Below are 22,580 nucleotides of genomic sequence, written 5' to 3'. Positions count from 1 at the left end.
TTCAATTTTCATTTTTAAGTCTGTAAACATCTTTGTTTATTGAAGTCATTAAAAAATAATCAGACTAATTGCTATGGGCAATTAAGAAGATAACTGCTGTTTTTAAAATAATAGATACTTGATAAGCGATGAAGTATGGTCCTTAAGAGCACCGACTTTGATAGCAATCTGTCTGGTTTCAAATCTAGGCCTTCTCACTTACTAGCTATTTAACCTTGAACAAGGTACTTTTCCATTTTGTGCTTCTCTTTCATCTGTAAAACAGTGGAAATAATAGTACTTATCTCAGAGGGTTGCTGTAAAATTTAAAAAGTTCGTAAGTTATTGGGTGCCTGGGTGGCTCTGTTGGTTGGGCAACTGCCTTCGGCTCGGGTCATGATCCTGGAGTCCTGGGATCAGGTCCCGCATCGGGCTCCCTGCTCAGCAGGGTGTCTGCTTCTCCCTCTGACCCTCCCCCCTCTCATGCTCTTTCTCTCTCAAATAAATAAAATCTTTAAAAAAAAAAGTTTGTAAGTTATAAAACAAGTTCGCATATGTAATTAAAATATTCTAGTACATGGTAAGTGCTATTTAAATACTTGGTATTATTATTTTGTGATTTAAGAGCAATAAAAGAACCCTAGATAAATAACAAAAATATATTTCTTCCACTATCCATCCAGTGCATGGTCTGTGCCACACATGTATCAAAGTGGTTTATATATATTATATATTGTCTCTTTAAAGTCTCAGGAGGGGCAGGTTTTGTTATTGCTACTTTACAGGTGAGAGAAACTGTGAGACTGCACAAGGAACAAGGAGACCGTCACAGTGGGCCAGAGGAGCAACGCTGCACACATGAGAAGGGCACCAAGCCCCACTGTGAAGACTTCGGCTTAACTCTGAGGGAAATGCGGAGACGGCAGTGAGCTCGAGCAGACAAGAGCAGACCTCCTCTGCTTAAAAGGCTCAGTGCTGCAGCTGTTGAGAGAGGCTACAGCAGGGGCTTGGGGCTGAGGACGGACTAGGGAGGCCAGCTGGAAGGTCACTGCCAGAATCCACTTGGGACGATGGTGGCTTGTACAAGGCGACAGCTGTGGAACTAGTGGACAGAGTGGTTCTGTAGAATCAACAGGATTTCCTACGGCCAGGGACAAGGGTGACGGCTAGGACTGGGGCTCTCAGCAATGGCTAAGAGGGATGAAGCTGTTTTTGAGGCGAAGAAGGCTGCATGCAGGACAGATGTGAGGAGGCAGATGACGAATTCTGACTAGACATGCCAAGATTCAGATGCTTATTAGAACCCAGATGCTACGTCAGCTAGATGAAGGTGGATATGTCAAGAAAACTGAGGCTTAGATTGCTAATTTAAAGATGGAGATAATTATAATCACCTCAAAAACAAATGTGGACATTAAGGAAATAACATATAATGAAATGCTCAACAAATATTTATTATATGAAAGCACTGATATTACATAAATGTAATAAACTTAACACTCATACAAGTAGAACGTGCTACTTGAATCTCTCTTCTTTCATACCCTTTTCAAAAATGCATATGCACATGTAAGGCCATCTGCAGTGTTTCAAGCAAGGTCTGACAGATCCATGCAAATGTTTTTATGGAACTAATAACACTTTATGTAGTAAATGCATCCCAAATTAGAAGAATTTAAACACCAACTTCCTCAAAGCTAAATTAAAATGCCATTTTGACAATACTAGAAAACTCGAGAGTTGGGCTAACCTTTTCAGGTATCCAAACACATTTACAGTGATTTGGACATTGGCAAAAGCAAAATAACTCAGGGTAAGAAAATGAAGATTCCCAGAATCAGCCATACATATAAATAAGTTTATTATATAGTAAAAGTGGCATCTCACTACATGGCACTGAAACAAAATTGTTCTCCATTTGGGAAACTATATAGTCAAAACTATATGGGGATTAAAGCACATGGGTTAATGTTCTATAAAAATTCCAAAAAATATAAAAGAGTATTTTTACAATGTTAGGATGAGGGAAGTTTTTCTGAGCATGATAGGAAATTCAGAACTCAAAAAAAGAAAAGACTGGCATATGTAATAATTATTTATTTGACTGAGAAAATAATAAATTCAATTGAAAAAACAAAAAAAGGAACAGGATGGGAGAAAAATGTCTCCAAATGAGTAAGAGGTGACAGATGATGAATCAGAGGTTCAGGGTCAAAGATAAAGGAATATGAACAAAAACATCCTAGAAGAAAATGTGATCTACAGACATAAAATAATGCCTAGCCTTATCAATCATCAAAGAAATGCAAATTAAAGTGTTTTTCCCCCTCTGATTAATGCTACACAATGATGGGACATTTTTGTCCCAATGATGGGACAGTACTGTCTTGAACTTTTCTTTAATCTAAATGTCTATCAATATTCTGATATCAACATATAGTAGAATGCTCTATCTGTGCTAAAGAAAATAAAGAAGAACTACATTTACCAACATGGAGAGAAGCTACTAAGCGAAAAATGCCTACTGCAGATGTGCAGTATAATGCGATCCCATCTTGGTAGGAAAAATGTGGTATGTAATTATGTGTGAGAGAGAGAGGCATGGTGTCGACACTAATTAGAATGACACACAAGGTAAATGTGGTTTTCTCTGGAGAGTGGGACAATACAACTTGCATTCACTTCTGTAATCTTTAAATTTTGGTGATGAGTAAGCGCTAGATTTTAATTTAAAATAAAGATCTTTAAAAAGCAAACTTGTAAGAAGGCAATTTATAGTACCCACTTATGTTTTCAACGCACGTAGTTTTTGACTTAGCATCTTGCTCCTAAGAAATAGAAGGAAGTATATACCAACGAATGAGATACAAGGATATTTACTGTAACATAGTTTATTAATATCAAAAGAATGGAAAACCAACTAAATGCCCAGTAATTGAAGGGAAGTTTAAAAAACACTATGGAGTTATAAAAAAAACAAAAAACAAAAAAAACTGTGGAGTTATAGAATATTATGATGCCATTAGAATGACATGAATGTACTAACATCAAATGATATCTGGCACATGCTGTCTGAAAAAAAATTACAGGATGGAAAGAACAATCCATTTGAAAAGAAAATTATGCATATTACACTTATATATTTACAGATACACTAAAACACGAAAATGGTTACCTCTAGGGAGGTAGTTTGAGAACAGGACAAGTAGAATTCACGGGAGAAATTGGAGACTTACATAGTATATTCTTTTAGAGTGTTGAATTTTTAAAAAAAAACTTAAAAGAGGAGAAAAGATTATAAACGTGTTGACTTGATGTATAAAAATATCAGCTGTAGTTGTAATTTAAAGGAAACGCCCTTTATATCATTTTGGAAAGTAAAGTATCTCTCTATAACACAATTAGCTGTTTCATAAATCTGTTATTATTCAAATATCTTATTTTAGCAGAGTGACATGCTCATAAATGAAATAATCAACCTCACATATATAATACTGAGAATAGAAATAAACATTTATATAATATAAAAATAAAATAGATCAGACCTATCGGTATGGTATATATTTTTTTCAAATCAGAAAGACTTTCATACCAGGTTCATGAGCGAGAGCATGTTGAAGAACTTTCTCTGCTTTGTCATACCATTTCAATTTTAATAAAAGCTCAGCCAGGTCATAGCAGAGAAAATTTTGTTGTCCACTTTTCAGAGCGGCTTCATAGTAAGTGATTGCCTAAACAAAATGCATTTCAGTTAGGAAAATGAGGCAATGAGAATGGTGTTAAGTGTAGATATTTTATACACTACAGACTTAAAGCATACAAAAACTCGAAAAAACCTAGAAGCTTAGGCATGTACCTGCCTATCAGTTAAGTATGCCATTTTGCTTAGACAAGCAAACATCAGACAAGCCAACAAGCATTTCTTATGAAAAGCAGCTAACGAAAAGTGCTTGGTGAAACTGTTTTTACCAGTTTTAGTCAAGAGGCCAGTGAACTTCAGTGAATGCAAATACTCTGCTAGTGGCTGTATATATGTTCAGTAGTTACCAGGAATAGAACAAGACATTAACAATTAAGGAAAATCCATTACCCCTACTGGGGGCGGAGGGGAAGCACACAGCTTATCAAAACTGGTTCAACAGAAAGGACATCTGTTATGCTTGTCATAGAATGAAAAAGATATAACCACAGCAACTTCATCATAATTGGCTGCAGGGTTTAGGTGTAAGACGATGTCAGAAGTAAACTTTAGGGCCCAGTCTTTGCAAAATGCAGTGATGAAGAGACACTGAATAAGTCTTTAACATAAATTCCAGTTTGTGAATATAAATTTGGAGTTTACAACCATCAGGATGTAAATAGTGCTTGCTAAAGACTTCTCATAGAGCAGGGTTTGAAACATTGAATCCAATAGACATATTTCAAACATATAAAGTACTTACCTTCGAATAGTTGTGGGTTTTGACAAGTGCTTTCCCAATTTTGCTTGCCAGTGTTCCATCTTTGGGATTCTGATTTAATGCTTGCTCATACGCTACTATGGCTTCTTCAGGCTAATGTTGGCGGATACAAAAAATTAGCAATGAATAAACAGCTTAGCTGGATCCCATTAAAGGGCAACATTTCTATAATTAAGCTCTATACCTGGAGTATTCACTCAGTGAGACAAATAAAGCACATATTTAAGTCTAGAAACGTTAACAATTTCAGAGAGGTGAGAGTCACTACTGTTAGGTGTAACTCATTAGTAAACACCATTTTGGCCAGTAGCTCTCTTCATTCTCCCACTTAACAGAGACTCTTAACTTGCTTCTGGTACCATCTCTATTTCAAATGATAGTGCTGAATTATTGCATCTCAATTTGAAAACAACTTTTTTATTGTAATGGTTATTTCCTTTTACAGTGATGACTGGATTGTCATATATTAAATAACATTTAAAAATTCCTTTTAAGAGACTATGAAGCTAATCACAAAAAAGAGTTTTACCATTTTTAAAAAAAATCTGAGTTCAGTAGCATCAGAAACTTTACCTCTTGTATATTCATGTATGCATCACCAAGGAGAAGAAAAGAACGAGGGCTGGGCATTCTCTCAGCAATTTCTCTAGAAATCAGACCAACTCTATTTAGTAGAATGAATACAAATATCTTCTACACCAGCTAAATACAAGGTAAGCTCACTTATTTCAATTAACCAATAGCCTTCAGAGTACCTTCTACATTTTCAACAGTGTAACATTGAAAGAGAAAAAAGAAAAACCACCTACCCATACCCACACCCAGACTGTTTATGCTAGATCAACCCTTTTTTTTTTTTCATTCAATCTTCCCATTTTCTGAAATGCAGGTAACAAGAGTACTGGTAGATAGTAAACATATCAATTATACAGAAATAGGTTTTGTTATCTCTAATTCTGAAATGATGTGAGAGTGAAGGCACAAAAATATCATGTGATGCTATTGCAACGTATGGTTTCTTATTCAACTGGTCCAAAAACTATTTAAGAAGTATAATTTTATAGATGTTGAAGAATTGAAGTCTACAACTAATGTGTCAGATCTGCCTGAAACAAAGCCTGTGCTTTGAACTACGATATTACAGAGTATCCAAAACAAAGTGACCCTATTTTAAAATATTTTCCCATCAGGGCGCCTGGGTGGCTCAGTTGGTTAAGTGACTGCCTTCAGCTCAGGTCATGATCCTGGAGTCCCGGGATCGAGTCCCACATTGGGCTTCCTGCTCAGTAGGGAGTCTGCTTCTCCCTCTGACCCTCTTCCCTCTCATGCTTTCTATCTCTCATTCTCTCTCTCAAATAAATAAATAAAATATTTAAAAAAAATATTTTCCTATCATGAGAGATGACAGTTAGTGATCTTTTGGAAACATAGAAAATATGATCTAGGACCTCTAATTCATCCATCTATACATGGAATCCTGCTCAGTTTCTTTGAATCACTCAGCACCTACAAAGAACCTGAGCAGTGTTCCGAGTTTGGATATTTACATAATATAGATGAACCAATGACTGAATTCATCAACATGTTGCTATGTTCTCAACAGATAAAAATGTTGATTTTCTCTTACATAAAGTGTGTGCTTATATGTTTATCTTTTTGTTTGGGGAGAAAAGAGCAACCCGTGTGTATGTCTGTGCACACACATGCACACACACGCACATGAATGTGTGTATCCCAATAACTCCTAAGGGCACAAGTGTATAATATAACTGTTAAAGTCCCTGCCCTTTCACCAAGGAAAACTTGTAATCCATACCTTGGTGTGGTATATACTAAGCCATAATTTTCTATTGCTAGAGCTGTCATGCTGAGCATTAAAAATGGCCCTGAGGGGTGCCTGGGTGGCTCAGATGGTTAAGTGTCCACCTTCAGCTCAGGTCATGATCCCAGGGTCCTGGGATCGAGCCCTACATCAGGCTCCTGGCTCAGGGGGGAGCCTGCTTCTCCTTCTCCCTCTGCCTCTCTCCCTGCTCATGCTCTATCTCTGTGTCTCAAATGAATAAATAAAATCTTAAAAAAAAAAAAAAGACCCCTGAACTGCTGTTACATTACACAGCTTTCTTAAGCTATTAGAATACACATAACTTGCTCTTGCCCATCCCAAACAGAATTGAAGTGAAATCACATCTAATGAAGGAGGACAGCTAAGAATCCAGAGTAAGCCACAGGTTGAAATAATCATAATCACTATGGTTTATGTCTTAGGGAGACTGAGTTACTTGGTTAGTGTGATTGCGTTGGTAGCTGAACATATTAGGGAAAGGGTCTATACCGTAAAGCAGTTAAAAGAAAAGAAAAAAAGAAATTTGGGGATTAATTTTAAGAAGTGTCAAAATACAATGGGTTAAAATAATCACTTACCTATAACAAGTAATATATAACATTTTCTCTTTTCTGTGCTTCAGATAAATATCTGCCATTTTCTCTTTGGCCTCTGTGAAATAAGGCTGCTCAGCTGTAATGTTCCGAAGCATGCTTAAAGCCCGCTCCACATCTCCTTGCGCCAGAGCTAGGTCTGTGTTAGCAATGGTAACACGTAATTCTTCAGATGTCCCAGAAAATTCATGGATGGCATCTTGTAAAACTTTTGCTGCCTCATGCTGTAAAGATGAAGTTAAAATAACACTCTTTCAAAATATTCAACAAATTACATTAGAAATGAAGATTTTCTCCAAATCCAGAATGAATAGTAAATGTTAGGCTCTTCATGAAATATTGACAGATTTTTGAAAAGTACAAAAATTAAAAATTAAACTCAGAGACCAAATTCAGATGACTGTATAAATAAGTATCTGTTGGCTGAAAAGTTTTCATGACCAGGACAATGGGGGTTGCTACACGAGAGCTGCTGCTACTGCAATTTAATAAGCATTTACTTTGCATCCGGCACCTAATTCTCATAGAAATTCTCTGAAGTAGTTACTATCATTATCCCCACCATGCAGTAAGGAAACTGAAATTTGGAGAGTGAAGAAGTTAACAAATGACAGACTCAGAACCCAAACTCAGGCAGCCTGACCCCAGAGCCTAAACTCTCAGCCATGCTCATTACTGCCTCCTTGATGGGATCCAGTCCACAATCCTCCCCTGTACCAAATGGCTCTTCATTAACTAGCAGATTACTTTATTCCCTATGCCAGGACCTCATTTCTGTTATGCCTCAGCTGAATATATTCCCTCAGTTCCAAATGTGTACCTCGATGAATCTAAAATGTCATTTATTTTAGGACTCATCTCAACTTAAGAGATTATAAGACATTTTGATTTCAGAAATGTTAACATGTGAAAAAAAATAGTGCATTCTGGAATCAACTATCTATGGTAGAATTGGTTCTTCTTAAATATATATTTAGGTTAATGTATTAGTGAAATAGAAATTATTTTGAGATTTGGCAAGTATCTAGACACAGCCTTCTTAATTTCCACTAAAATATGAAAATAACTGACGAGCAACTGTTGCAATCTAAAAACAGATATTAATGATGTTAAGTTCCTCATTTTTTTTTTTTTTAGATTTTACTTATTTGACAGAGAGAGCGAGAGAGGGAACACAAGCAGGGGAGTAGGAGAGGGAGAAGCAGGCTCCCCACTGAGTAGGGAGCCCGATGCAGGGGCTCGATCATGACCTGAGCCGAAGGCAGACGCTTAATGACTGAGCCACCCAGGCGCCCCAGGTTCCTCATTTTTTATAAGGCTTGAATTAAAACTTGACTTACCTGTTCTCCATTTAAGCGGTGAACCTCTACCAACTCGAGAAAGATTGATAAACGAAGGTTTGCATCAACTTCGGTTTTTCTGTATTTTGATTTTGAGGAAGCTCCAATTCTCCTCATTCCTGGTAAACTCATTGCCATATGTAGAGTTTTAATTGCTTCTGCTATTTCACCCATTTTCTTTTGTGATTGAGCTTTTATCAAATGATATAAAGGATTTTCTCTCACCTGAAAAAAGTAATATTCAGAAATACTTCCTTGGAGTGCTTACAATGCCAACACATAATTTACAATCCACCAAACATTAAAATAACAGAATCTCTGAGGACAGTCTATCTGTGATCGTATACATGAGGTCTATTTCTGTCTTTTTATTAACTTTCTGACCATTTATTGTGTTAAATCAGATTCAGGCAACCTGCCACTACCTAGCATCCTCCTGGATGACAAACAAGGTGATTAAGGGCTTTTACCATGATAGAAGAGAAAACACCAAAAAAAGCTTGTAAGGCTAGCAAATATATTCTAGGAAATTTAGTTTTCAGGAAAGGAATTTATCTGGGACTTCTAATACTGATATCAAGTCATTAGATTTCTAGAAACACAGTTTTTTCCCTTTCTTTTTTTAATTTTAAGATTAAAAATCTCAGAACACTTTAGTCAAACTTGGTTTTACCCTTTGATACTACTCTGAAACACCTAGTTATGAAGACTCTATCTTTATTTTGGGTACCAAAAGTGTATACAGAAAAAATAAGAAAATGACAAAAAGATTGAAGAAGGAGTTGAAGGAGACAATCCAGAATGAGGTGATGGGTCAGCCACCTAATGTCTAGGAAGGCTCCAATCATCCTTAAGGCTATGGCTGTAAGCCTGAGCTAGGCATCATATTTTCTGGTGGGCTCTGTGTAAATACTCATGATTCTGTTCTTCTCTCAGAGATTTCGATTCATTGGGATGGGGTACTAGCACTAGGGTGGTAATGCACCACTAGTCTTGAGAACTACTAACCTAAGAAAAAGGCACTGTCTTCTGCAAATCCTGAATTCTCCAGTCCACTGAAGGGTCCTCACATAACAGGGTTCAAAACCCTGTGAACCAAAGCAAAAGTTTGAGGAGCTCCTCCATGACTCCAGGTAGTTCAGGAAGCACCTGAACCTATGATTTTTCCTAATGCTTAGGGATATGGGATGTAACACAGAATATCTTGGCTAGAAATCTAATGTGTTTATATCCTCAAACCACATACGAACTTTCAAAATGACTAGGTGTTCTTTGATGATGACTCTAAAAAGTTATTAAAACCCACAATCCAAGAAAGAAACAAGCAATATAGAGTTCTTACACATAAAAATATTTGGCATAATGCTCTACAGTTTATAATTATTTTTATATACATCCATTACTGCATGTAATGCCCACTATAACTGTAAGGTGTTATTATGAATTTTATAGAGAAGGTTCAGAGAGAGAAAAGTGGGAAAACCAGACACTGACCCCCCAGGTCCTCTGTCTCCAAGTTCATAAAGTTTTTTTTAATTACACAACAGCTGCCTCCACTTCTTCTCCTGCTTGTGAATCCAAACTTTTTTCCATTAAAAATAAATTTATTAGCAAAACATTATACGCAAAAATACAAAACAAGTGAATATGCAGACACTTGCTAAAGGTTCAAGGAGGGTGATATGTTTTATCCACCTGAATCTGGAATACTTACCTTAAAATTATAGCTCAGACAAAGTTCAAGTGACTGAGAACACAATTTGAATTTTTCCTGAGACAAATAAACCTGAGCTATCAGGAGATGAGCATCTGCATAAGAAGGGTTGTGTTCTAGGCAATGCTGCAGGTTATTATAAGCTGCTTCAATGTCACCTAATAAGAGAAACAAAGCATTATAATTCAAATGATTGAGAGAGAGAGATGTGAGAGAGGAGGGACATGAATAGTTTATGGACAGTTCCATGCCTACCTGCCCCAGGTAGCCCCTTTCTAATCTTCATGAAAGAATATACCTGTAAGTCAGGCCAGCCCTAAGAAGCAAACCAGGGAAAGCTGTGAAAGGATCAGAGTCAATCACCATTGCTACTTCTGAGAGGACTATAAATGTACCTTTATTTATTTTCCTGATCAAAAAACTTTTTACTTAAAATTTCATTACAGTAAGTTTTGCAAAACACAGACATTTAAATAGCTAGAATTCTGTGCTGTCACTTATATTAACAAAGAAGATACATAGTCTTATAATCATCCTTGGCCAGAAATTTTACTGCTGTATATAAAATAACAAAAAAAGCACTAAGGATATATTCCAGACATTCAGAAATAGGAGCTATTGATTTAATATGCCTTTAAATGCCAAGTATAATAGCCAATGTTTTGGATACACATCCTCTGTACATCTACAAGTCTTAGATGGAAGAAAGGATCAAAATTAAAGTGACAGGAATGGTGGAATCTGTTAGGCTCAGGCTGGTAGATGGGGTAGAAAGAGGCTCTTCAGAGAAGGAAGAATATAAACTCTAGGTCCTAGAAGAAATTTCTAGTGATATAACCCACAGCATTCCACCTAAAGCCATCTCACAGACTGTGTTAAGTAGGTATAGGAACGCAGCTCCCCATTCAACCTTGCTAGGAGCATCAGGGAAGAACAGACCCTAAATTACTCTCTGTTCCATTACGCTCCTTAACCTCATCTGATACCTCAATAGACCAAACAAGTTTTACAGTTAGGGCTTCCACTTCCCAAAGGCCCAACCTACCCATGACAGAATCCATCTACATGGAAAACAGTTTTCTTAGAGACATAGGATTAATAAACAAGTAACGGGCTGAGGCTGCATAATAACATACTAAACATAGTATCAAAATTTGTCAATCAACCAACAAACATAATAAATAATATTGGATTATTCATTGTTGTGATACACTCTAACACTCAAGAACCAAGCAGGCAGAAAAGGAAATAAGAAATGGGAATGTTAAGTATAATAAACTGGTGTGCAAATTACCACCCCCATGTTCTTTAAGGAGGAAAAGATTTAAGGAGATAACTTGAAGGTTACTGCTAAGGGGGAAAGCACATAGGAAAAGAATCAGGGTTTACAAATAAGAGACTGAAGAATATGAGGACTGAATGAATAATTGAGATTAGAATCTTTTAAAGGTGATGATGGGGGAAAGATGCGTGGTTAGTATTTAGAAGGTCACTAAATATTTAAAAATGAGAAATGGGTAATCACTGTTGCAGAAAATAGCCATATAAAAAAAGAACACAACAATATAACATTTTAATCTAAGAGCAGCCTAATTTCCTTTAAGGGAAAAATGAAAGACATTTCTGTCCTGCATGTATGTCTTTGTAACACAGAATTTGGCTGGTCTTTGTCCCAGGTTCCTGGGACAGAGTCTTAAAATCTTGGAATTTCCTGAGTGAGAGAAGTATCTTTGTTATTTGAGGTTGGCTTTGACAATTTATATAAGTGAGAAGATGAATAGTAAGCCCTAGATAGCTTATGTTAAGAATATGACTCAGTGGGGACCAGCCATGCCAGAAAGACCAACCAAGCAGAGGATGGTGTTATCTACCTGAACTGGGGAGCAGGACCCTGGAGCCTGAGTTCAATCACATGCCCAATGATTCCATATCCCTGCCTATATAATGAACCTGGGGTGAGCTTCCCTAGTTGTTAATGCTCTCTACGTACTGTCATATATACACGTGTTGGATTGTTGATGTGTACCAACTCCACAGACAGTGAACAATGGCAGCTTCACATTTGGAACCCTCCCAGGCCTTTGCCCTGTGCATCTCTCCCTTTTGCTAGTTTGGATTAGTATCCTTTTGCTATACTAAAACTCTAATCATACGTATAGCAATTTCCCGAATTCTAGGAGTCGTTCTAGTGAACTTGAACCTGAGGGGTCATAGAAATCCCGAATTTGTAGCCAGCTAGTCAGAAGTTCAGGTGGCCTTGGCAACCCCGGAACTTATGGCTCATGTCTGTGCCCTTAACCTGCGAAGTCTGGTCCAACTCTGGGTAGTTCTGGGGTTAGAAGTCATTGTAGTTGGCAGTTTTATCAGGATACCGCTATTCAGACATACGGCAGCACTATTTTAAATGATTTAAGGCTGCTGTTTTTAAAAATGGGGTCAATATATGAGACTTTCATTTCTAGAGACTTTGGCAATTAAGAATTACTACACTGAGACTGATTTATATCAATTTTCAAAATAACAGATGTCTAATAAATTAATCAAAGAACTCAAAAGTCCCAGTTCAATTATTTAGTAGATAATACCAGTTCAACTCAGAGGAAAGTAGAAATTTCATGTGGCCCAACAGAACTTAACCAGAAGAAGGTATTATAGAGCCACTTCTTACATCTAGAGTATTTTCGAGATCCCAGCTTTTGAGATCATCTAGTTGTTTGTTTTTTTAACAGTTAAAATTGAGGTACAAAAAATTAGCAAAGTCAATCTTCTAACTCTCTCCATTATATATAAGAAATAATTGTTTAGGATGATACCTTTAAGTTGGTTTCTACCCCTTATGATTTTACAAATTTAATTTACTTTGCATGGTATTCATCTAGAAAAGGTACATAAATATAAGCCCCAAAGGTTGGTCTATTATGTATATAGTCACAAACCCATTTGTGTCCTAAAACAAAGGTTATATATCTGGGTTTTTTTTTTTTTTTTTTTGAGCTATACATAGTCACAGACACTAAACAGGAATTAACCAATACATTTCATAAAGGCCCCAAACCTGGTAAACCTTTCATCTGGCTATGCCAATGAGTCAATAACTATGGACTAAAGACTATAAATTCTTATTGCCATCTAAGTATCTGACGGACTTTTTTTTAAGTGGTACAACTGCATTTTCCCAGCAATTCGTGTGATCAACAAATATTACATTTATTTTAATTTTTAAAGAATTAAACAGTACAGAATATTATGCGATTTTGTTTTGGATTAAAATTATTTATTTGTGCACAAGTAAAATGCATTTTATGTGACTGTTCTCCACATATATACTTAGTTTATTTCCCTTTTGTTTTTGTTAACATCAGAATAAAAAAGTTATTTTAAGTTTTTAAGGTATATTCTACCTGATAAATATTTCACTTTTGCTATTAGGAAGACAGCTTGCAGAAGACCTGGTACAGTTCTTACTATAGTCTCCAGGATTGAGGTACAACGTCTGAGAAGTGGAGAAAGAGGTTGCCCAGGACTTGCAGGCTATAAACAAAACAAATCAGCATATCATTTTATAAGTTCTAGTATTTAGTTAAAAGTGAACACACACTTTAAATTTTAGTAGAACTAGCAAAACTATTTTTCCAAAATTTCTGTTATTCTACTTTTGCATATCTTTACCATAATGTGACTAATACTAATTTGTCTCCCTGGGATCTATGAACAAACCATGTAAATAATGGCTTTTATTCAGCAAAATAGTTATGAATTACACAATTACTGATTTGAAAACACGAAAGGAGCGTATTTGTTCAAAAACTGTAAGGGAAACATATTCAAAGGAAAGATAACTAAGAGGCAGAATTTCTTGCTGGAATTGAGAGTCGAGGCAATGTGAATTCTAATTCTAGACCTGCCTTGTGATTTATTCAGTTCAGTAACTTGCATTGCCCCCTAGAGTACTGTAAGATCAGTTTCTGAAAATTCTTTTTTTTCCTAGTAGATATCAGAAGGTAGAAAACACATGCGCTACACCAAATGTCTCATACCTTCACATTTTCTGCTTCTCTGCCTGGCATGCTGAAGGTCCTCAAAGGTTTTTGTTATTTTTTTTTCTCTTTTTATTAATACGCAGTAAATATAACTAAAAGAGTACTAGAAATCTATTGTTTTAATGGCTGTCTTAATCAATGGTTACCCACTCATAAGCTAAAATGTGATATTAGAATTTAAATGTCAAATGTTCATTCTCCCTGCTTTGCCCTACTAATGCTGCTTCCTTTATTTGAAAAATAATCCTCCCCATTGTCCCCCTATACCCCACAAGTATATAGTCTTAGCTAGAGTATGGTCTCCTACTGACAATCACTTCTACCACGAGATGTTGTTATTGACAAGAAAGTGCCACATCTCTTTGCTACCTTGCGGCACAAAAAAATGTGCAAAAATTTCAAAAGGAATTTCAAAATATGACCATTGATGCTTAGAACACCTCAACTTCTTTAAATTTCTAGAGCATTTATAATCTGTGTAATAAAATTTAGCATTCTATATTATCTTATACAATCCCATAGTAGTTTCATATTTTGTTTTGCTTCTTTTATAGGGCTAGGGTGCTTTTTTTTTTTTTTAAATATTTTATTTATTTATTTGACATAGAGAGAGAGAGAGACAGAGTGAGCACAAGCAGGGGGAATGGCAGGCAGAGGCAGAGGGAGAAGCAGGCTCCCCACAGAGAAGGGGGAGTCCGATGCGGGACTCGATCCCGGGACTCCGGGATCATGACCTGAGCCGAAGGCAGTGGCTTAACCAACTGAGCCACCCAGGCGCCCAAGGGCTAGGGTGCCTTAAAGATTGGAATTTTACACGTTTTCAAACAGTAATGAATACAGAGTAAACTCTTTAAAAGTATTTTTTTTCACTTGAAAACAATGAAAGTGTAGGTGATATAGTGAGGTTAAGGTTCTTTGCCACCTGCTAACAATTATTTATTGAAAAAAATTATTTGAGACCCACCATCATTTTTACTGTAAATGCTTTCAGAGTAAAGCATATACGGACAATCTCTAAGATAACATCTGTTTGATTAAAAAAAAAAAAACTATATAAAAGGAGCAAGGAACAGAGCTGGAGACACAGACAAGTCTGTCTTTCTGATATTTCCCCATGAAAACAGCATTATAAGCGCTAATTAGGTGCTATTACTCTGACAAAAGTTATATTGCAGGAACACAGAATGTCGTGGACTAGGGACACAATTACCACTTTACCACATTTCTTTCTCACCTATAATTAATTCTTAGCATAGCTGCCAGAGAAATCCTTTTAACCTGTTGAGTCAGATCATGCTGAAACCTTCTGCTGGCTCCTCACTGTGCTCAGAGTTGATGTTGGGGAAGTGACAACAACTTCTAAGGCCCTACGTGGTCTGGTATCCTCTGCTGTGACCTCCTCCTCACTCCCTCCCGGTCACATGAGTCTCCTGTGTCCCTTGAGGCCACAGCACAAGTGTTCCTGTGCCTGAGACAATCTATACCATATTTCCACGGGAACGCTTCAGGTTTTTGTTCAATTTTTACCATTTCAAAGAGGCCTAACCAGACCATCTTATCCAAAATTACCACCCCCGACCCTAGTCTGTTATTTTCTATTACATAATTGACTTGACTATATTATGTCTCCTCCGGCTAGTTATATATGCTTCAAGAGGGCAAAGGCTGTGGTTTATTCTTACACGACCACCTCGCCAGCTCTAAGCGGAGCCCTGGGTACTCTACAAGCATTTGTTGAATGAATTCTGAATACTGCACAAGTACTGAAAAATGTATTCCGACTCTAAGCAACTGAGAACAGATCATGACGGGGAGACTGGGATCAATCCTAGGTGTTATTCCAGAACGGTTAATTCATTTTTCTTTCTTTTCAAGTTTTTATTTAAATTCTAGTTAGTTAACATACACTGTAATATGGTTTTAGGTGTAGAATTTAGTGACTCATCACTTATATATAACACCCAGTACTCATATAACACCCAGGGCACACAAATGCCCTCCTTAATCCCCATCACCCATCTAGCCCATCCCCCACCCACCTCCCCTCCAGCAACCCTCAGTTTGTTCTCTATAGTTAAGAATGGTTAATTTAAAACAGATTATGGGGTGCCTGGGTGGCTCAGTTCGTTAAGCGCCTGTTCGGCTCGGGTCATGATCCTGGAGTCCCAGGATCGAGTCCCACATCGGGCTCCCCGCTCAGTGGGGAGTCTGCTTCTCCCTCTGACCCTCCCCCCTCTCATGCTCTCTCTCATTCTCTCTCCCAAATAAATAAATAAAATCTTTAAAAATAAATAAATAAACAAAACAGATTATGAAAGTCTGTAAAAGGACTTGGTGATCAAAACAGCAGCATGGCTTCCCTCAAGAAAGGCCATTATCCTCATTTCTTCAACACAAGGAAGCTGTAAATCAGGGAGAATGCTAAGTATTATGCTTTTAGCAATGAGGTATTTGATACTCCCTCCTAGGATACTCCTGGGCTGAATCATGAGCTGAGTACAGTAATGTTAAGTCATCTGCTTACTGTCTGTAATAAAAAGAGTACTGACTAATGGTTCTACATAAATTTGGAAAGAACTCTCTGAGAATACAATAAAAGGTTACATCTTCAGTTCTATTCAGAGGTAGATAAGGCAGATAATGGATGACAGTAAAGATCCGTATAAAACAGATGACAATCAGGATCTAAAAGAATATGGTAATCTGAAATTATGACTCTGAGGAGATAAAATTTCCTAGGGATAGAGTCTACACATGGGTCCTCAGTTGCACTGAATAATAGATCCAAGGACTTTAGTTAACTATTAATTCAACAGGGGTCAATAATATAATATAATTCACAAAAGAAAGCTAGAGGAATACCCAGAATTAGGGAGGAAGAGGATCTGCCAAGGCCAAACCCATACACGGAACAGTGACTTACTGAGAGCTTACTAACAAAATAAAGGCTGTCCTCAGGCTCACGGCCAGGGTTCTACCTATGTCATGTCATATAAAAAATAAATGGCTAAAAACCTGGAATTGTTTAGGAGAACCATGAAAACTAATTTCTAAAATCCAAAGGTCTGTGTTATGAGTGAGAAATAATCCTTGCTTCGGCGAAGTAATTGGATTTGCTCTGTGCCACTCCGGAGAGCAGGAGGCGGACCAGGAAATGGGTTAATTTTTTTTTAACACAAAGCTGAGTCTGACAACATAGGAAATACGGTCTAATAGTCATAGTCATACAGTAAGAACTGCATTTTTGAATGCACCCCGGGGTTGGATGGGCATGTAATGTGGATGCTGTGGAGAAGATTCAAATATTACATGCATGTCTGAATTAAATGACTTCTAATATTTCTTCTAAACTGAAGATTTTAAGATTTTATGAACTATAAGTGAATATTTGTAAATCAATATATTATTATTTGATAGCAGTCATTGGTGTAAGTATTCTGATTTAAGAACTATTTCAACTAATATAGATATAAATACGACCATTGTAAGATGCTGATATAATCTAACATGTGAAAGACAATTTATTAGCATGTTTTATAAAAAATCATATAAGTGATGGCGAAAATATTTTCGTTGAAAATAAGTCCCAGGATTACTTACCTGCATTGGACAGAAATTCAGATATTCGGTAATAATTTCTAGCAAGAAATCAGGATTTAAGTTCTCAAAATACTGTATGCCAAGTGGTAGATCTTCTAACTGTGAAAAATGAGTGTCCAGAACGTCGTTTAACAAATTAATAACTTCCTCTTGTCGTTTATTTTTCTTCATAGCAAGAATTGCATGTAAATAGGTTAATTCCTAGAAATTAAGTAGTTGTCATTAATTACCCCATTCAGTTGTAAAGCCATTTATTTCTATTTAGATTTCAAACATTTATGAAGTGCTATTTATGTGCATTATCTGTTCGAATTTAAGTATTAGCCTGTACAAACTTTTAGAATCTTATACAAGAATATTTAAAGTCTAATTCTGTGTGGAGGTAAGTTAGTAGATGCAATTATGTATTAAAATTAGTGTATATTAGTCCTGAAAGCCATTACTATTACTAAAATTTAAAATCTCGTATTTTATAAATAGTACCTAGGATCTACCATCTGATAAAATAAAACACTGTACCGCAGATTTTCCAATAGACTGCTGAATTTCCCTAAGGAATTCTAGCTGCTGATCTGCATCCTGTAACTGCCATTCAATTAACTGACATCGGACAAATCCTAAAACCAAACAGGACAAAAACAGTCAAAGTCCACATCAGTTCAGGCATGTACAGTTCAAGCTAACACAAACATTAATGAAACAGATTTTCCCTCCATAATATATTAAAGTATTAATCATTATAATAAAGTATAATAGACTAAAGTAATACAACTTCAGATTTAAGGAAAAAAAGAATAAAAGAAAATAAAATGGGCAGCTTTGTACCCAAATAAAATCAGTTACTAAGAAATTCAGAATTTATAGGAACTATCTCATAAAAATCTATTCTCAAGATAGTTAAGAAATAAAAACTTCATTTTTGAAGACTTATGTTTTTTTTTTCTATTGTGGATAATGGAGGACAGTTTAATTTTAGAAAACCACAACACACATTTTTTTCTCCTTTAACAGCAGGTATTAAAGGAATTATGACTTGCATCTCTCTGAGGAACATTTAGAAAGAGCTGTCATACCTGTCAGTGCAGGGACGCTAGTTTCATCAAGTGTCATGGCGGTCTTATACCACTTCAATGCCTCTTTAACTTTTCCTTGTGAAATCATTTGGTATCCAAGTTCTGTAGCAAATTCTGATTGCTGAGGGGCTAAACTAAAAGCTCTTTCTAGTAATCTCTGAATTTTTTGAAGAATGAGTTGACTTCGCCCACACTAAAAAGAAAAAAGAAATTTTAGACTAGAAAGTCAAACACTTCTACTCAGGTGGGAGGATTATTTTTTCCTAAAGATACAAATTATTTGTACTTCATAGAAATAGAATGAAAAAATAAATAAAAGTATTTAATAATCAAATAAAACTTCTCTATTTACTAACTAGACAGTACAGCAAAAGTTTATATCCTAGCAGAACTTAAAATCCTAATGAGCTATTTTAAACAGCTTCTTGAAAAGTATACTCTAATGAAGTTGCTGTACATTTTTTAGAACTTTTTCTACTTTTCAAACTTTTTAAAACTGTCTCATGATTGTTTCACAAATTAGACAAGAAAATTGTTATATAAATTGGTTTATATATATATTAATCTAATCAAAACTTAAGACAAGGATTTGCTTTCCCCCTAAGGAGAAGGTATGCCACCAGGGAGAATATTTTAAAAGATCACGCATTAGAATCTTTATGAACAAAGCTTCAAAAAAATTTCAAGAAATGGTAATTCTGCTGAAGTATGTAATGTTCTAACATAATAACTTTTAAGAGTAAAATATTAAACTGCTTGAATTTTTGTAAGCTTGTTTAAAAACTAATCAAAATAAATTATCTAACAATAAAGTAAATAAAAAAGGTAAATACCTTCCTTAAGTCAAACTTTTGTAATAGCACAGGATTTTTTTCCCTCTACATTTCACACAATCTGACAATCTGTTTTTTAACAAAAGAATTCAGTTTCAATGTCATTTAATAATTAAGATCCTTGATTTTTTTCCTCCAATTTTATGGCTAGTAGTTCACTTGTGTATACAGTTTTCCTTATTTTTTTTTTAGTTTAATTAAGAACTTTTCACTCCTCTCATTCCTTGTATTGAGATTCTGTAGTATTTTTCTGTTCCATTCCTGATGATCTTCTTATTGGATGTTGTAAGAGAAACATTTCTTTACTAGTATTATTAAAAAAAAAAAAAAAAAAAGATCCCAGCCATTTTCCCCACCAAAATTGTCTCTTACCCATGTTAAAACTGTTTTTCAAATACAACTGACTCTTGAATAACTCAGGGGTGAGGGTGCTGTCACCCACGCCCTACCCCCTTCTCCCGCACCACACAGTTGAAAATCTGCATATAGGGGTGCCTGGGTGGCTCAGTTGTTAAGTGTCTGCCTTTGGCTCAGGTCATGATCCCAGGGTTCTAGAACTGAGCCCCGCATTGGGATCCCTGCTCAGCAGGAAGCCTGCTTCTCCCTCTCCCACTCCCCATGCTTGTGTTCCCTCTCTGGCTGTCTCTGTCAAATAAATAAATAAAATCTTTAAAAAAAAAAAAAAGAAAATCTGCATATAATTTTTGACTTCCCAAACACTTAACTATTAATAGCTTACACTGACCACACCTTCCTGATAACCGAAACAGTCCATTAACACATATTTTGTATGTTATATATTCTTACAATAAAGTTAGAGAAAAGAAAATCATAAGGAAAATTCATTTACAATACTGTATTGATTGAACACATCTGCATTAAGTGGACTCACACAGTTCAAACTTGTGTTGTTCAAGGGTCAACTGTAGTTTCAAAAAACAAAATAAAGAATAACCCTAGTTATAAATCCTATGCTCTGATTAATAAATAACTTCCCACTTCCTCTGGAATTTCCCACTTCCCTATCCTTAAAGGCTCCGCAAGGGCTACTTCCATGAAACCTCCATTATGCCTTCTTATGGTTGGAAATCATATCTCCTCTGAACTGACAGGATTTCCTAAGACTGTATCACATATTTACATACATATGGTATTTTCATTCTAGGCCATATACTCTTTGATGCCTCAACCTTTGTGACTTGTTTTATATTCCCAGGCACAGATAACAGAGCTCTGTTACATAGCAGGCTCTCTTACAGTTCTGCTGAAGGCTACTGTGATCTTATAAAAAAGTTGAGCATTCTGTGGTTCCATGGCATCCAATGCATTCTCTAAGTTCTCCAGTGTAGTGGCAGCCTAAAACAAAAGTATCAGTATAATTTGAAAATAAGAAAAAAAGAATACATGACATATACACTAATAAGTATTAATATTAAAAAAATCCTTGCTTTTACAAATTCCCTCTTGTCTGGTGAAATCTATGTTTCGAAATGTATTAAAAGTTCTTTTAAAAAGCTCAAGAATTATAAATAAGGAATTGAGTTTTAGGATGTGTTTTTTAGGGGTCCCTGGCAGGCTCAGTCAGAGAACATGAGACTCTTGATCTCGGGGTCATGAGTTCGAGTCCCACATTGGGTATGGAAATTACTTACATAAATAAAACTTAAAATAAAATAAATAAAATGTGCTTTTAAAATATTTGTTAATAAATGGAAACCTCTGGGTAAAGATACCCATAATATTCAATTAACTATATATGCGAAGCTCCCTCTCCAATCATTAGTTCATGACACACGAGATATGAAAAATAATATAATTATAAACATTAATATTATATGAGGTCAGATTTTGGATTACCTATATAGTCTGGTTTATACTTAAAATATTTTCTAGAATAGAAAAATCATCAAGACACTGAAAGTAATTTCAATGCCTGGAAAATTTACTAAAGAGTTGTCCCCAGTAAAATTCCTCTGGTATTTACTGAAGAACTTAGTTGCCGTCACATTTAACAATTTAACCAGTTTAATTTACCCAATGAAACACAATTCACATCTACTACTTATTATAATACTATTTGCTTCAGACTGGATTTTGGCATTCTATAACCCAGTACATAATCAATGTGCTCATTACTAGAGAAACATGAATCTTATTATAAGGTCCGGTCCAATGGGATGTCATCCTAAGCCCATTTAAATTATGCAAACTCAGTTGAACTGTAAAAAAACTAAGAATTATATTTTGCATATATATTCTTTCATACCTAGCACCACCAGTTACATTAATCATGTATATTACTGTATAGGAGTTTTATGTAGGAAACCACATATACTGTAATTAATGATTTAAGGAATTTTCAAGGTATTTTAACTATTCAATATTTTTGCTTTATTAGTTGATTTAAGAAGCTCATCACTGTATTAAAGTGTATTTCTAGGAATCAAGGAAAAACTACCATGGCATACATTCTGAAAGAGCTCTTCAAGGCTCTGATGTACGGGCATATGTGTGTATAACTACATATTTTTTAATATAGGAAACTTAAATAATACAACTTACCTTCTCTATGTCCCCCTCCCTACACAAATAGTAAAGAGCCAGGATTCTTAGCGCTTCCACATTTTGATTATCCTGAAGCATTAACCTGCAGAAAAACATTTCACTTAATGTTCAAATAAACTCAATGTGGTTTTTTTATTTGAGGGTTTGAAAGGACAGTTTGCTGGTCTGACTATTCCACTGTCTAAATAAGAATTTTAATCAGTAAGATAGCATATCCTTTATGAAAATTATCAACCTCATTATTTAAGCTAAAAAAAATCTCTGAATCTTTAATATGTTTTAAAAAGATAGGAATAGATTGTATCAGTCTCTTTAAATCCTTTGGCAATCCTAAATAAAGTTATTAGTTAACCATATCCAACAGTATATTAAAAGAATAATTTGAGGCACCTGGGTAGCTCAGTTGGTTAAGTGTCTGATTCTTGACTGCAGCTCAGGTCATGATCTCAGGATTATGAGACAGAGCCCTACATCAGGCTCCGCATGGGGTGTGGAGCCTGCTTAAGATTCTCTCTCTCCCTCCCCCCACCACCCTCTCCC

General features: G+C 35.8%; 1 protein-coding gene across 3 annotated transcripts in view; it reads right to left on the bottom strand.

Moving 5' to 3' along the window:
* The window catches only part of TTC21B (tetratricopeptide repeat domain 21B), a 74,644-nt gene that overhangs the window by 34,990 nt on the left and 17,074 nt on the right, over nucleotides 1–22,580 (bottom strand). For all 3 annotated transcript variants that reach the window (XM_028122033.2, XM_028122042.2, XM_088021651.1), the window contains exons 7-18: nucleotides 22,038–22,122; nucleotides 20,733–20,831; nucleotides 18,643–18,835; nucleotides 18,089–18,186; nucleotides 17,570–17,770; nucleotides 13,331–13,460; nucleotides 9,930–10,087; nucleotides 8,216–8,440; nucleotides 6,861–7,099; nucleotides 5,013–5,085; nucleotides 4,422–4,532; nucleotides 3,572–3,710 (exon numbers count right to left, since the gene is read on the bottom strand). In XM_028122033.2, coding sequence (XP_027977834.1) covers nucleotides 3,572–3,710; nucleotides 4,422–4,532; nucleotides 5,013–5,085; nucleotides 6,861–7,099; nucleotides 8,216–8,440; nucleotides 9,930–10,087; nucleotides 13,331–13,460; nucleotides 17,570–17,770; nucleotides 18,089–18,186; nucleotides 18,643–18,835; nucleotides 20,733–20,831; nucleotides 22,038–22,122 — 1,751 coding nt within the window. The remainder of the gene's footprint in view (nucleotides 1–3,571; nucleotides 3,711–4,421; nucleotides 4,533–5,012; nucleotides 5,086–6,860; nucleotides 7,100–8,215; nucleotides 8,441–9,929; nucleotides 10,088–13,330; nucleotides 13,461–17,569; nucleotides 17,771–18,088; nucleotides 18,187–18,642; nucleotides 18,836–20,732; nucleotides 20,832–22,037; nucleotides 22,123–22,580) is intronic.

The sequence above is a fragment of the Eumetopias jubatus genome, unplaced genomic scaffold, assembly GCF_037043125.1.
Source record: "Eumetopias jubatus isolate StellerSeaLion01/CBP00866 unplaced genomic scaffold, mEumJub1_p1.0 scaffold_3, whole genome shotgun sequence".
NCBI classification, from domain to species: Eukaryota; Metazoa; Chordata; class Mammalia; order Carnivora; family Otariidae; genus Eumetopias; species Eumetopias jubatus.
This window is presented reverse-complemented; position numbering and strand designations above follow the sequence as displayed.